Genomic DNA, 12,308 nt, shown 5'->3' with positions numbered 1-12,308 from the left:
ACGGTTTCATCAGTCGAGTGCCTCCCAGTGAGTTGCTCCTGAATGCGTTTTTGTGTGCTGAATTGCAAAGCATTACCTACTGTATGGCTGTTTCTGTCAAAAAGTCAGGTGAGTTTAAGCACCTAGGAGGGGGGCAGGGCTAAACCGAACCTGGCCTTATTTGTGGAGGAGGCAGGTCTGGTAGGTGTGAACCAGCAGAACAAAAGCTCACCTGCAAAACGAGTGTGTTGTGTTTGTCTGTGAGCTGCTTCTTCCTCCCTCACACACACTCATCAGCCTCCCGTCTCTGCACTGAGGACACTCCCTGAGTGAATGTGAGAGGGACAGAGCGTGTCTAACTTTCTCTGCTGGACCTTTTTGTAAATCGCTTTTGTCCCCAAGCCCCAACAGGGAGTTGCGTTTAAACTTCTCCCCTTCGTCTGACTGGAAGGAAAACATGACAGATTCAGCGACCAACATGCGGCTGAAGCTGCCGATCACCTGCTTCATCATGGAGATCATCCTCATCATCCTCTTCGGCGTGCTGGTGCAGTATGACCACGAGACGGACGCAAAGGCATGGCACAAGCATAACCACTCCGATTATGAGAATGACTTCTACTACCGCTACCCAAGTGAGTTTCCTGTTGATGTGTGGAGGTTCAGGGTCAGAGTGACAGTAAAGGTCAGGGGTCGAGAGGATCTTTTTTCCAGAATGTGCTCCAATAAAAGTTTGTTTTAATCATTAATGGAGACAATATGACTGAAATCCACATGATGCCATCAAAGTTTACCATGTTCTTTAAGACATGCAGTTAGTATCAGGTTTCCTTGAGTTCAAATTCGAAAAATAACGTCTTTGAGCATTTTGTCTGATGTCAGTTACCATCGTTCATGCTGCACTTGTCCTGTAACTAACTAACTAACTTCTCCTGTTAGGTTAGAGACATAAAATCAGGTTACACATAAAATCATGCACAGGTTCTGATTTATGTGTTGAATGTGGCATCTAAGAACCTACTTTACTCAGCAAAAAGTGCAGGATTCGAATGGTAATGGCAAAAATGACAAATAGATAAATGTCACTCTATTCCAGTGTCATTTGAAATCTGATTTTACAGTCATTTCTACATTTACAGTTTTTTGTCTCCCTCTTGTACGTGCTCACTCAGGGATTCTTAGCGAGCTGCATGTTCGCCCTGCTTGCATGCTACTCCGATCAAGCTATTAATACCATCACACATTTTGTCTGGACAACAACATGTTTCTAAAGAGATGAAAAGTTGCCGAGTTGCAGCCGCATTTTTCCCTCCCCAATTAGACACTGCTGTTCTTTTGTGGGGGCGAACATCTTAAATTCCCATAGAAGCAGCTCCATTGATGGTTAATGTCCTGATTTATTTGGACTGATAGTGCGGACAAAAGATTTTGTTGTTCGTAGGCTGGACGGGAACAACAGCTACTGATTACAGCCTGTTAAATGCTCATTACCACGTCCAGCCATATTAGATGCATGTACTGCAAACAGCACTAACCAGCCATAACTAATTTATCAAGACCAAATAAATATAGAGTAATGCAGTGACGGAATTTAAACATTTCCTTGAATCTCCAATAGCAGAAAGAATTAATTCAGAGTGGCCTTTCTGTTTGGACAACCCGGAAGCTGGCATCTCCCCGACTCCCTCCGCAAATGAACTGTGCTTCGTTTCCATTGCATTCCAGATTTTTGCCGAAAAGAAGCTCAGATGGATCAAAAGTTAACGAAACAATCTTCACATATGAAACCGTGTGATTTCTTTTTCAAGCATAAACAAATCGATAGTTATAAATGTATAAACGAGTATAAACGTACTACGCCATAACCAAGCAGCTAATTTTTACTGTGTCAAAAAAAAAAAAAACTGTTAAGAAATGTATATTTATAGCAGCAAAATGTTCATATGTCGACTGCCAGTATTGTTTCCATATTATCGGCATGGTCACTGTTTTTATAGAGAGCGAACTCGGCACCTAGCTAAGAATAAAATGACCTTAGTCATTCTGCGTTTGGTTTTCTTGCCTTATGCAAACTGCATGAAGGATGCACTGTACAAACACCCAGCAGCCACCCTGCTCACGGCAGTTTATGGACTGGAAAAAGCATCACTTATTATCAAAAGACAGTTTACGTTACACTAACTGTGCATTTATAGATAAAATAACAGCTGGAACAACCGTATTCCTATGTCAACTTTGTTCATTTCCATTTTCAGTTGTAGCAGAGGTTTTTTTTAGTTTGATCTTACTTTAAAATACATGACTGATGGCTCGTGGACACGTCTTAACAAGCGCAACCCTGCCTCAGGTGTGAGGCGTTGTCGCTCAGGCAGAGGTGAAAAAAGCAGAAAAAAGCTAATTAACGCATACTTTTAACTATGTTTAAATATTCCAAATGCAACTGTGATAACTCTAATCTGTCACTGATTCTGCTTTTATCCTGAAGCGGAGCTGAACTGCCGTTTCGCAGACTGACACTGTTGCACCAAAATCTAAAAGTTAAGGCCAATTTTCAGCAATTTAGTATATTTCACCCCAAAAGTTGTCTTCTTATGTTGAAACCACCTCTAAAGTGTCAAGAAGCCGTTTTCAAGGCAACAAAAGGCTAAAAAAAAACAAAACTCAAAAAATGCCACAGAATCACAGTTATAAATGTATATATTTCTGACATGGACAAATGGAGAAAAATGATATTGTCCTAACACCTGCTGCCATGCATGGCTTCAGGAAATAGGCTGGTTTGTGTCCATGTAAATAGACAGAAGGTAGGAGGAGCCCTGAAACGTGAAATTCAGGTTCACCTCAAAGCTTCAAATACAAACCCATTTGTCAGTGACAAGAGTATTAGTGTGAAACTAAACTGGCCCAAAAAAAAAAAGTAGCGTTGAGAAACTTTGTCGGGTCATGATGCTGAACTCGTTTCCTTTGGAGTTCGGGAGCATTTCCTCCATGTAGGAGAATTTCTGATTCGCTGTGATCCTCAGTTCAAACTCTGTAAAATAGTGTGACATAGTTCAACGGCTGTAGAAAGTTTCTTAAAGTTTAACGTTTGCATTAATAATAAGTGGTAGATGAGAAAATGCTCATCAGTCTTTCATTGGTTTGTCAACAGATCTATTACATGTTTTGTTTGCCGTCCAGCATGGACCCATGTGTGATGCTCAGGATGTAACCTGCCACTCACCCAAAGATCAACTTTGGATACATACTCCAACTTGAAAAAAAAAAAAAAATCAGTAAATTGTGTTAAGGTTATAAATAAGTGACCAACTTTTTCTGCAGCAGTGTTTCAAACCCCAGCGGGCGACAGACTGTGCCACATAGAAATATATAGAAAAACCAGTTGAGCGAATAAAGGTCAATTAGATGTCAGATAATCTTTAATCAGACGCATTCACTGTCACCGATCACCCTCATGTCTCAGTGCTGTGTATACACATCCTACATCCTCCATCGCTGTGCACGGCTGGAAAACACTGTACAGTAAACAGATAAGTTTACACTCGCCAGAGCTTTTTCTTCTCTTTCTATCTCAAGCAGGAAAGTGTGCATTTTGTAAATCCCCGGTGTTGGTGGTAGTTGAGGTAGCGAGAAGGTTCATGTCCACTAAAGACGTTCATCAGAAAAAAGCAATCTAGTGATTAAAAAAGATGTTGTTGTTTTTTATGGAAAAAATGTAAAAGAATTTGTTTTTACACAAAACCAGAAAATAATTGAACTAAATAGTAAATTGTCTGTTTTTGCTGTGACTGCTTCAACAGAAATCCACCGACAGTAAGACCCACACTGCCGCTGCCTTGACTCTACAGTTTCCTTCTCGATGGTTTTCACCTTGTTTAATAACTTATCACATCTACATTTAGGTCAAAATAGAAAAGGAGGAAAGTTACTGTGCTGTCTGGGTCGAAGTGAAAAGAAGTTGGAGTGTAAATGACTCACACAACACATCTTTTAACTATTGTATTTTGGGCTCTGTGCAAAAACATTTTAGGGAACAATCAATTATTGAAGAAGGTAACTGTCTTTTGATTGTCAAATTAACTTGTGAGCTTCTATGTCATAGTTTGTATCTGTGTGTCACAATAGCAAACGACACAAGTTGTCCACCCAAAAGTTGTGACTCGTCAAAACAGTCACAGAGTGAAGGTTCAATGCTGAACCACCAGTTTAGGACTATGCCCGAGAACCCTCAAGCTTTCAGTCCCACATGAAAAGCAGTTCTAATCGAATGAGTCAATGAAGCTTTTCTTTGAGGAGCCTCTGACTAACACCAGTGGTCCGGGCTCAGGAGCTCTATCATCCTAACTGGCATTATCCATATTGTGCAGGTTTCCAGGATGTGCATGTGATGATCTTCGTGGGCTTTGGCTTCCTCATGACCTTCCTGCAGCGATACGGATTCGGTAGCGTGGGCTTTAACTTCCTTATTGCAGCCATGTCCCTGCAATGGGCCACGCTCATGCAGGGCTTCTTCCACGGTATGCACGAAGGCAAGATCCACATCGGGGTGGAGAGGTACATGATACACATGCGTGTCAGTCCTTTCTTTTACTCTTTAAAGCAGGACTCTCATTGTGCCACACAGTTTATTAGAGACAAGACAACAGATTGACAACCACTTCACCTGAATGTGCAAAGCCAAGGGTTAGAGCCAAGGGAGAGAACTGGGACTGGGTGGCTAATATCAACACTTTCAGGCAGTTAATGTCTTCTCACTTTGGGCGATCCGTGTCACGCCAAAGCACATTTGAACCCCAAAGTCTGGTTTGGCGAGTGTCATTGTTGCAACAATGTTCAGTGTGAGTATGACCACTGGCAAACATTTTTCCGAAAGCCACACAGATTGGCCACGTTAGGTGCCACTCACCCTGCCAGAGTGAGGACGGAGCATATCTGAAGCTTAAATAAATCACTCTCGTAATTAGATACCATTTTATATTATGTACATTAAAGGTGGTTTTATACATTTTGTCTCAGTGGAATTTTGGAGCAGTTGCAACCCGGCATATGACCCCTGTGTGACCCAGGTTACAGGGTGAAATGTCATCTTATTTCACAACACATTCAAAGGAAGCAGCTGGACCTGGGGGAGAGATGCACCGGCTTCTGGCTCTGTCTCAGCATGTTTGTCCACTTTTTTTTTCTGCTTGAGGAGGAACATGCTTGGAGACGATTTCAAAATTAAGCTCGAAAAATTAAACCACGAATGCCAGCCGCTGTCCTGCTTCAAAATAAACATTTAAAGCACAATGTGAAAACACAACTAATCAACCCAATAACTTAAAAAAAATAAAAAAATATGCCAAATTTGTGACCCAGGATACAGCGAAAGTGAAACATCATCTAATTTCACATCGTACTCAAAGAGTGAGAGACGTGCATCAGACTTACAAAACATGGGTTTATTAACAAATACCAGTATCAGATATGAAGGCAGAATAAAAAGTACCCTGGTATTTTTAAGTTGGTGTAAGCATATCAAAGTAGGCAAATAAAGATCTCACTGCAGGGAGATGCCCCCAGTAAATACCAACCCCACATGCTATAAAAAACCCAACCCTGTAAACTCAGATAGGTTCTTTAAATCCCAAGTATTGCGTGTGTTTGCCACTCAGTATTACCAACGTGCAATGAAGAGGAGCTGAGGCCTCGCCTGCTGCCGACGGTTCCTTCCTTGTTTCTACAAAAGAAAAGAACTACAATTATTAATACTGCAAGTGCAGCTTACAGAGTAGAAACGAAATAATTAAAAGTAAGAAGGTAAAACACACCCATTCATTTGAAACAGTGCTCAGCTGGACGGTTGGTTCCAAACTTAAGCATGAGCCGTCCAGCAGACTGGCACTAAGTCGTACAAGTACAAGGACGAGTACGAGTTAAACACGTGCCATTACCACGACCCTCTGCTCACATTACCTCCTCAAAGGATTTTCAGCCTAGTGCGTGGAACAGGACTCGCTCATTGTAGACTTAAGTGCATCAAATGGCTCCAAGCAGCATCACACCTAACGATTAGGTGAGTTGCTTAATATAAAATTATTAAAGCTTTTATCAAAATGCCAACGTACAAGCAGGGCTACCTGAAGACCAGAGAGTCAAAACAGCCATTCAGCAAATGCATCCAGAGAACAGGGCCTGCAGTCTGCTTTGTGTCCACATCTAACAGTCTTGCCAGGCTCAAACCAAGAGACTGCAAGTTACACCAGGCTTAAGAAGGTGCAGCCCTGACTCCCCGAAGGCCCAACAATGGGAGGAGCTGTCTGTGGTCTATGGAGTGCGACCTTTCTCACCTGCCACCCGTGGATTTTTACCACGTTTCTGACCCTTTATAAACACATTAATTTGCTCTTTATTATTTTCAAAGAGGTTTTTAAATTGGAGTTAAAAAATCTTTTAAATCGTTTTTTTCAGATTTATTGCATATATTGGCAACAACTGAGGCCATAAAAAAACAGGAATTGAAACCTTGTAACTTTTATTACTTAAAACATGGCTTGTTCATTAAACTTTGTCACTCTCAGTATGATCAACGCCGACTTCTGCACTGGTTCTGTGCTCATCTCGTTCGGAGCCGTTTTGGGCAAAACCAGCCCCGTCCAGCTGCTGATCATGGCCATGTTTGAGGTCACGCTGTTCGCCATAAATGAGTTCATCCTGCTGACCGTTCTGGGGGTAAGTGACATGTACTATTTACTTTGGATTACTGCTGCTTGGTGTTTGTTTCTCACTTTGGACTGAATTGTTCCTTACCAGCACCTTATACACAATGTGTATTTATCAAGACACAGTTTACAGCCTTAGGTGTGAACTAACTTTGCTTCAGGCCAAGGACGCTGGAGGATCCATGACCATCCACACGTTTGGAGCCTACTTCGGCCTGATGGTGACCCGAGTCCTGTACCGACCCAACCTGAACAAGAGCAAACACAGAAACAGCTCAGTCTACCACTCGGACCTGTTCGCTATGATCGGTAAACACGCACAAAGATGCTTCATTCATTTCAGTCTTTTCATTTATTTTCCTTTTCATTCATTATTTACACCCAAGCAAAAGCCTCCTTTTGCGGTGCCACTTAGTGGCTACAACATGATCTGACTTTGGGATTGCTGCACACTAATTTTTCCCTTTTTTTTTCCATCAACAACATTTTTACAAAAGGCACTTGAAAAAAATGAACGTTGTGGTCAGACGAGCGGCAATCTTGAACTTAATGTCAGGATAGAACTGATTAACCCTCAGTGTTCAGCTGCTCCTACAGTAAATGCTTGTTCAGTCCTTTCAATAATTAAGCCGAGGGCTGCAGTTACAAACGCCTGGAGTTTGTTCCCATTAAAAGGATTTAATTCGGCTGGATTTGTTTGTCCTCCTTGTTGCGCCAACATTCAGGTACCCTCTACTTGTGGATGTTCTGGCCGAGCTTCAACTCTGCCATCACGGCTCACGGAGATGATCAGCACCGCACAGCCATGAACACGTACTACTCCCTGGCTGCCTGCACTCTGTCCACCTACGCCATGTCCTCCCTCACTGCACACGATGGGAAGCTGGACATGGTGAGATCCGAAGAAAAATCTTTAACCGTATCAACTTTAAAAATTGAACAGAAAGTGGTTCATTGCAGGGTTGATCTCAACTTGTCAAGGTTTAAAACAATTGACGCACTCAGCAGCTGATGAGTGCGTCAGCTGATAACACGGCTGAAGTTGTGCAATGGGGCACATGGAGGCTAATGTGAGTCCAATATTGCATCAGTGCTGAACTCAAGACGACACATTCCTGCAATGATATGAATCAGATCTATGAGTGAGTGGACATACTGTACCAAATATCAGCCTGCTGATGGTAGAGACAAACCAATCAGTGCATGGAATCAGCTTGTCTGTAATACATTCCACCCGTTCTCTGCCTTATCATCACATGATGCGAATGAAGCTGCAGCATGTCACAAACCAAAAGTTTTTATGTGTCAAATCAGAGAATCAAATCATGGCACACACACACACACACACACACCCAGAGAGTTGGAAAGGTAATGGACATACTTTCATAACTGTGTCTAATCAGACATTCCATGCACAGAAGGACATTCTTTCCAGAGAAAGTTGAATAAAACTATTTGAGAGAACAAAAATTCAAACGATAACATTTCAAGTAACATGAAGCCACAGCACAGAGAAACAGAGAAGCTTTTGCTGCTCAGACTCAATTCTGTGTATTATTGATTTCTCAACTAAATATAATTGTACACTATGCGATTTTGAAATCTACATCACGGATTTGTGCAGTTTGTTGTACCGTTGGCCTCGTCTGACCCCCCTTGTCTGTCTTTGCACAGTAATACCTCGTGTGTGTGTGTGTGTGTGTGTGTGTGTGATGTATTAAGAGTTTTCTCCTTTTATATTCAACACGAGACATATGGCAGCGCTTTGTAGCTTCTCATTCAGAGCAGCTAATACAAACCTAACTCTAATCCTACAAAACGCTTCAACAACACAACAAAAACAACAGGAGCACATTAAGTGTAATAATCCTTTTTTTTTTTTTTTTTTTTGGTCCATAGGTCCACATTCAAAATGCTGCCCTGGCTGGTGGGGTCGCAGTGGGGACAGCTGGTGAAATGATGCTGACGCCTTTCGGCTCCATGATTGTCGGCTTCTTGGCCGGTATCATCTCTGTTCTGGGCTTCAAGTACCTCTCAGTAGGACTGATTCTGCTTTTTTTGGTTTCTGTGAAACGACTGCTGAAACACTGTTTTCTTCCTGTTTCAGTACTGAAACGTAACCACCTCCTTCTCTTCCTCCCCATCCTCTTCCTCCTCCTCCTTGCAGCCAATCCTAGAGGAAAAACTAAAGATCCAAGACACTTGTGGGGTTCACAACCTGCACGGCATGCCCGGCGTCTTGGGCGCTGTCGTGGGCGCAATCACAGCTTCCGTGGCAACCGTGAATGTTTACGGAAACGGGTAAACGGTCCAAATATCTGATGTCTGCCTGCAACATATTTTTTTGGTTTTATCCCAAGTCAGATCTCTGGATTCGCTTAGAAATTGCTGTTCTACATCGATACATTTACAACATCAAGCAACAAAGTTGAGTTTATAGGTTGTGTTTCCACTCTGTAATGATGTGCAATTAGCGATTATGGTCATGTTTCAGAAGGAAAAGTAGCTTCAACAAGCCTGAACCTGACTCTTTTCCAGCACAGGCCCAAACCCTCAGCAGTGGTTGCCCCTGAATTTCCGCATTCTGCTGATATGGGCACTTTAGTCACAGTTTGGCAGCAGGAGCCTGCTTAGTTACAGATAAAGTCGCATTAACTGCGCCGACAGCTCTCAGCTTTTCCTCTGGGTTCCCACACATTTCTCATTTATTGCAACATGCTTAGGCCTGACAGGAAACCTATGATGCACCAAAATAAATACCTGTTTATCCACAGCGGTTACGCCACAACAACTCACCAGTGCTGAATCTCCCCTGACTTGTCATTTTCTCCACGTGTGTCTCAGGATGGAAGATGTGTTCCCCGACGTGGCGAGTGGGGAAGTTGAAGCTTCTTACCAGGGCGTTCGTCAGGCCATTTCCCTCGCTGTCACCCTGGGCTTCGCCCTGGTGGGAGGCCTTGTTGTTGGTAGGTCACCTGTCCTCCTCATTTACTCTGATAAATCACTCTGAAACTGGACAGATCATGTGGAGAAGACGGAGTAAAGAGCTGATTTTGGTTTGACTCAAAGACAAACATGGTGTGTGAGCTTTGAACAAGGAGACTCCTGCATCCCAGCCACCCACTGATATCTGGGTTATGTTGAAACCCTTTGGATAGAAATATCAAATACCTCTAAGTATGTTACAGAGATCATAGAGATCTCTGAGAGATCTTCCACATGCACATTAATGTCCCAGTTTGTATCTGGGACATTCATGTGTATTATACAGAGTTTGTCTTTAAACCTTCTTATTTCTGCCCACAAGGATCACATGCTACTGCAGGTTTCTTCAAATGGCAATAAAAGCCTGCCCAGGTTTCCATAAAACCACAAAATACTCTGACTATAAGTGGGGAAGCTGTGTGAGGCGTGGTTCTGTGCACATTTTCGCCGCTGACACTGAAATTAACGTTAAAACATTTGATTTTATCCACTTCTCTGTTCTCCTGTTGTGTTAGGTTTCATTTTGAAGCTGCCAGTCTTCGGCGCTCCCCCCGACACCTTGTGCTTTGAGGACAGCATCTACTGGGAGGTGAGTGGTGACAGAATAAGATGCACAGGCTTTATCCTGCTGGTTGTATCTTCTGAAATTTCCTCTTTAAACCTGTCGAGAAGCCATCTGGAAAGTGGCAGCCTGCAGGAAAATAAAGGCCGAGCTCAGTTAGTGCAAGAGTTTAAGACTAACCAAGTCTTTAACCAAGTGGAAAGCAAGAGCTGAAGTATTTCCAGACTTCCCAGGAACACTTGAGCATGTCGTCTTTCAGCCACATGATGGTGATGTTGCGCCATCAGATCAGATCAGATCAGCAGCATCTGACCAGCAGGGGGAGCAAAGTCTCCACCTCACAGTGGTCAACCAGGTGTAGAAGAACGTCCTGCATGATGTCAGACCCCTTTTTTCTTTTAGACTGATGTCATTCACATGAGGGAAACAGTGAGATGTGCAGCACAGATGTGTCTCATCACACTTTACATTTTATCTGTGAATGAGGCAGATGATGTGTGTCCTCCTAATTTCAATACACAAATTCACTAAAATAGACACTTTCCCATGTTTTTAAATAGAAAATGAATAAAGGTCAAATGCACTCAACCACATAATGAATGAACCTTTAATTATATGTTTATATATGCAAAGATTATCCATTAAAGACATCAAATATGACTGATCACAATGGTGAGCAGTAGTTTCTCACACCTGCAGGACCACGTGCACCTTGAAAAAACTCAATTATCTCCTTCTTTATTTGATGTCTCAGGTGCCCGAAGGTGATCACGGTCATGAGAACCAGTCGACAGCTGTGAGGATGGAGGAGTCTGAGAAGCTCAACAGCTAGACACACACAGATGGAGACAGAAGCATGCACACACACACACACACACACACACACACACACACACACACACACACACACACACACACACACACACACACACACACAAACACACACACACACACACACACAAACACACACACACAAACACACACACACACACTTGTTGTAAAAACAAACAAATAATCTACCTGCCAAATGTCTGGATGTGTAAAAGCTCAAATTGAAATTTTTCACCCATTACTAAAAGTAAAAAGCAGCTTTTCATATGTTGTCGACGGCTTCAACCACTAGAGCTCCATCTAGAACAATGTTACTTTGAGCCACAGGCCTGTAAAAATGCTGCATGGGAAAAATGATGTGAACGATTATGTGAAGGTGCTGTCTGGTTGTACCCTACACCAGACCAAGACACTGTTACAGAGCCAGTTCAAACCAAAGAATCCTGCAGAAAATGAGTCCGACTTTCATATTTTTACTTCTGTCTTTTGTTGAAATAAACCATTTTTTAAATATTATCTCCTATAGTTTAGGTTTGACATTTTCTTTCATTTTAATGTTTAATTTTATATAGAAATGTTACTATTAAGTTCAGTAACTTTACATTTTGTTTTCATTAAGGACTTTTAGACAAAATTCAACAGATTTTAGGTAGTTTTATAATTTCCAGCTGGTATAAATGTAATTGGTAATAGTTGCATTCAGTGTTTAAAAGAAGTCATTGTGGAATTAAAGTATTCTGAAGCACAATGTTGGATCATTATTTGGCTTGTTTTGTTCATGGCTCCTTCAACCGTATATATTTTATAACGAGGGGTGAATGAATAGTGGACGCAGAATTAAATGTGGTTGTCAATCACAGTCGCCATCAAAATACGCAGAAACATTGCATTTTGCACATAGAATGGATTAATTTCTGCTCCTTTTCCTCAGAAGTCCAGCCCTGTTTGGGCGGTTGCTACAGTTTGTGAGTGACTGAATCATTGCAGAGTGGCAAAGCAATCAAGTCTCGGGTTGTTATGATGAAGGCAAGTCATCATTAGTCCCTTTTTTCATGAAGACTTAATGACTGTGTCACAATTATGGTGGAAGGGGTTAATGCACCCCTGTCCAAATGGGGTTTGTCTCTCACCACGTCATTAACACAGTTTCACTTTCAGGATCAAACAGCCAAAGGAAGCGGTTTTCCTTGTTAGATATGGTTTCCACTGAGCCTGGGTATGGTGGGTGATCAGTGCCACTGATGAGGAGG

The 12,308-nt window shown here is 42.1% G+C and overlaps 1 protein-coding gene across 1 annotated transcript; it reads left to right on the top strand.

Moving 5' to 3' along the window:
- Positions 1-198: 198 nt before the first annotated feature.
- Positions 199-11,219, top strand: rhbg (Rh family B glycoprotein). Its single transcript, XM_067511029.1, has 10 exons — positions 199-614; positions 4,347-4,533; positions 6,540-6,690; positions 6,842-6,989; positions 7,406-7,572; positions 8,580-8,717; positions 8,848-8,981; positions 9,525-9,646; positions 10,181-10,254; positions 10,982-11,219. The coding sequence occupies exons 1-10, from the start codon at positions 437-439 to the stop codon at positions 11,057-11,059; spliced, it is 1,377 nt and encodes a 458-aa protein (XP_067367130.1). The 5' UTR covers positions 199-436; the 3' UTR covers positions 11,060-11,219.
- The last annotated feature ends 1,089 nt before the right edge of the window (positions 11,220-12,308 follow it).

This window comes from Channa argus, chromosome 7 (assembly GCF_033026475.1).
Source record: "Channa argus isolate prfri chromosome 7, Channa argus male v1.0, whole genome shotgun sequence".
Classification (NCBI taxonomy): domain Eukaryota; kingdom Metazoa; phylum Chordata; class Actinopteri; order Anabantiformes; family Channidae; genus Channa; species Channa argus.
The sequence above is the reverse complement of the archived record's forward strand: the minus strand, read 5'-3'. Positions and strand labels throughout refer to the sequence as shown.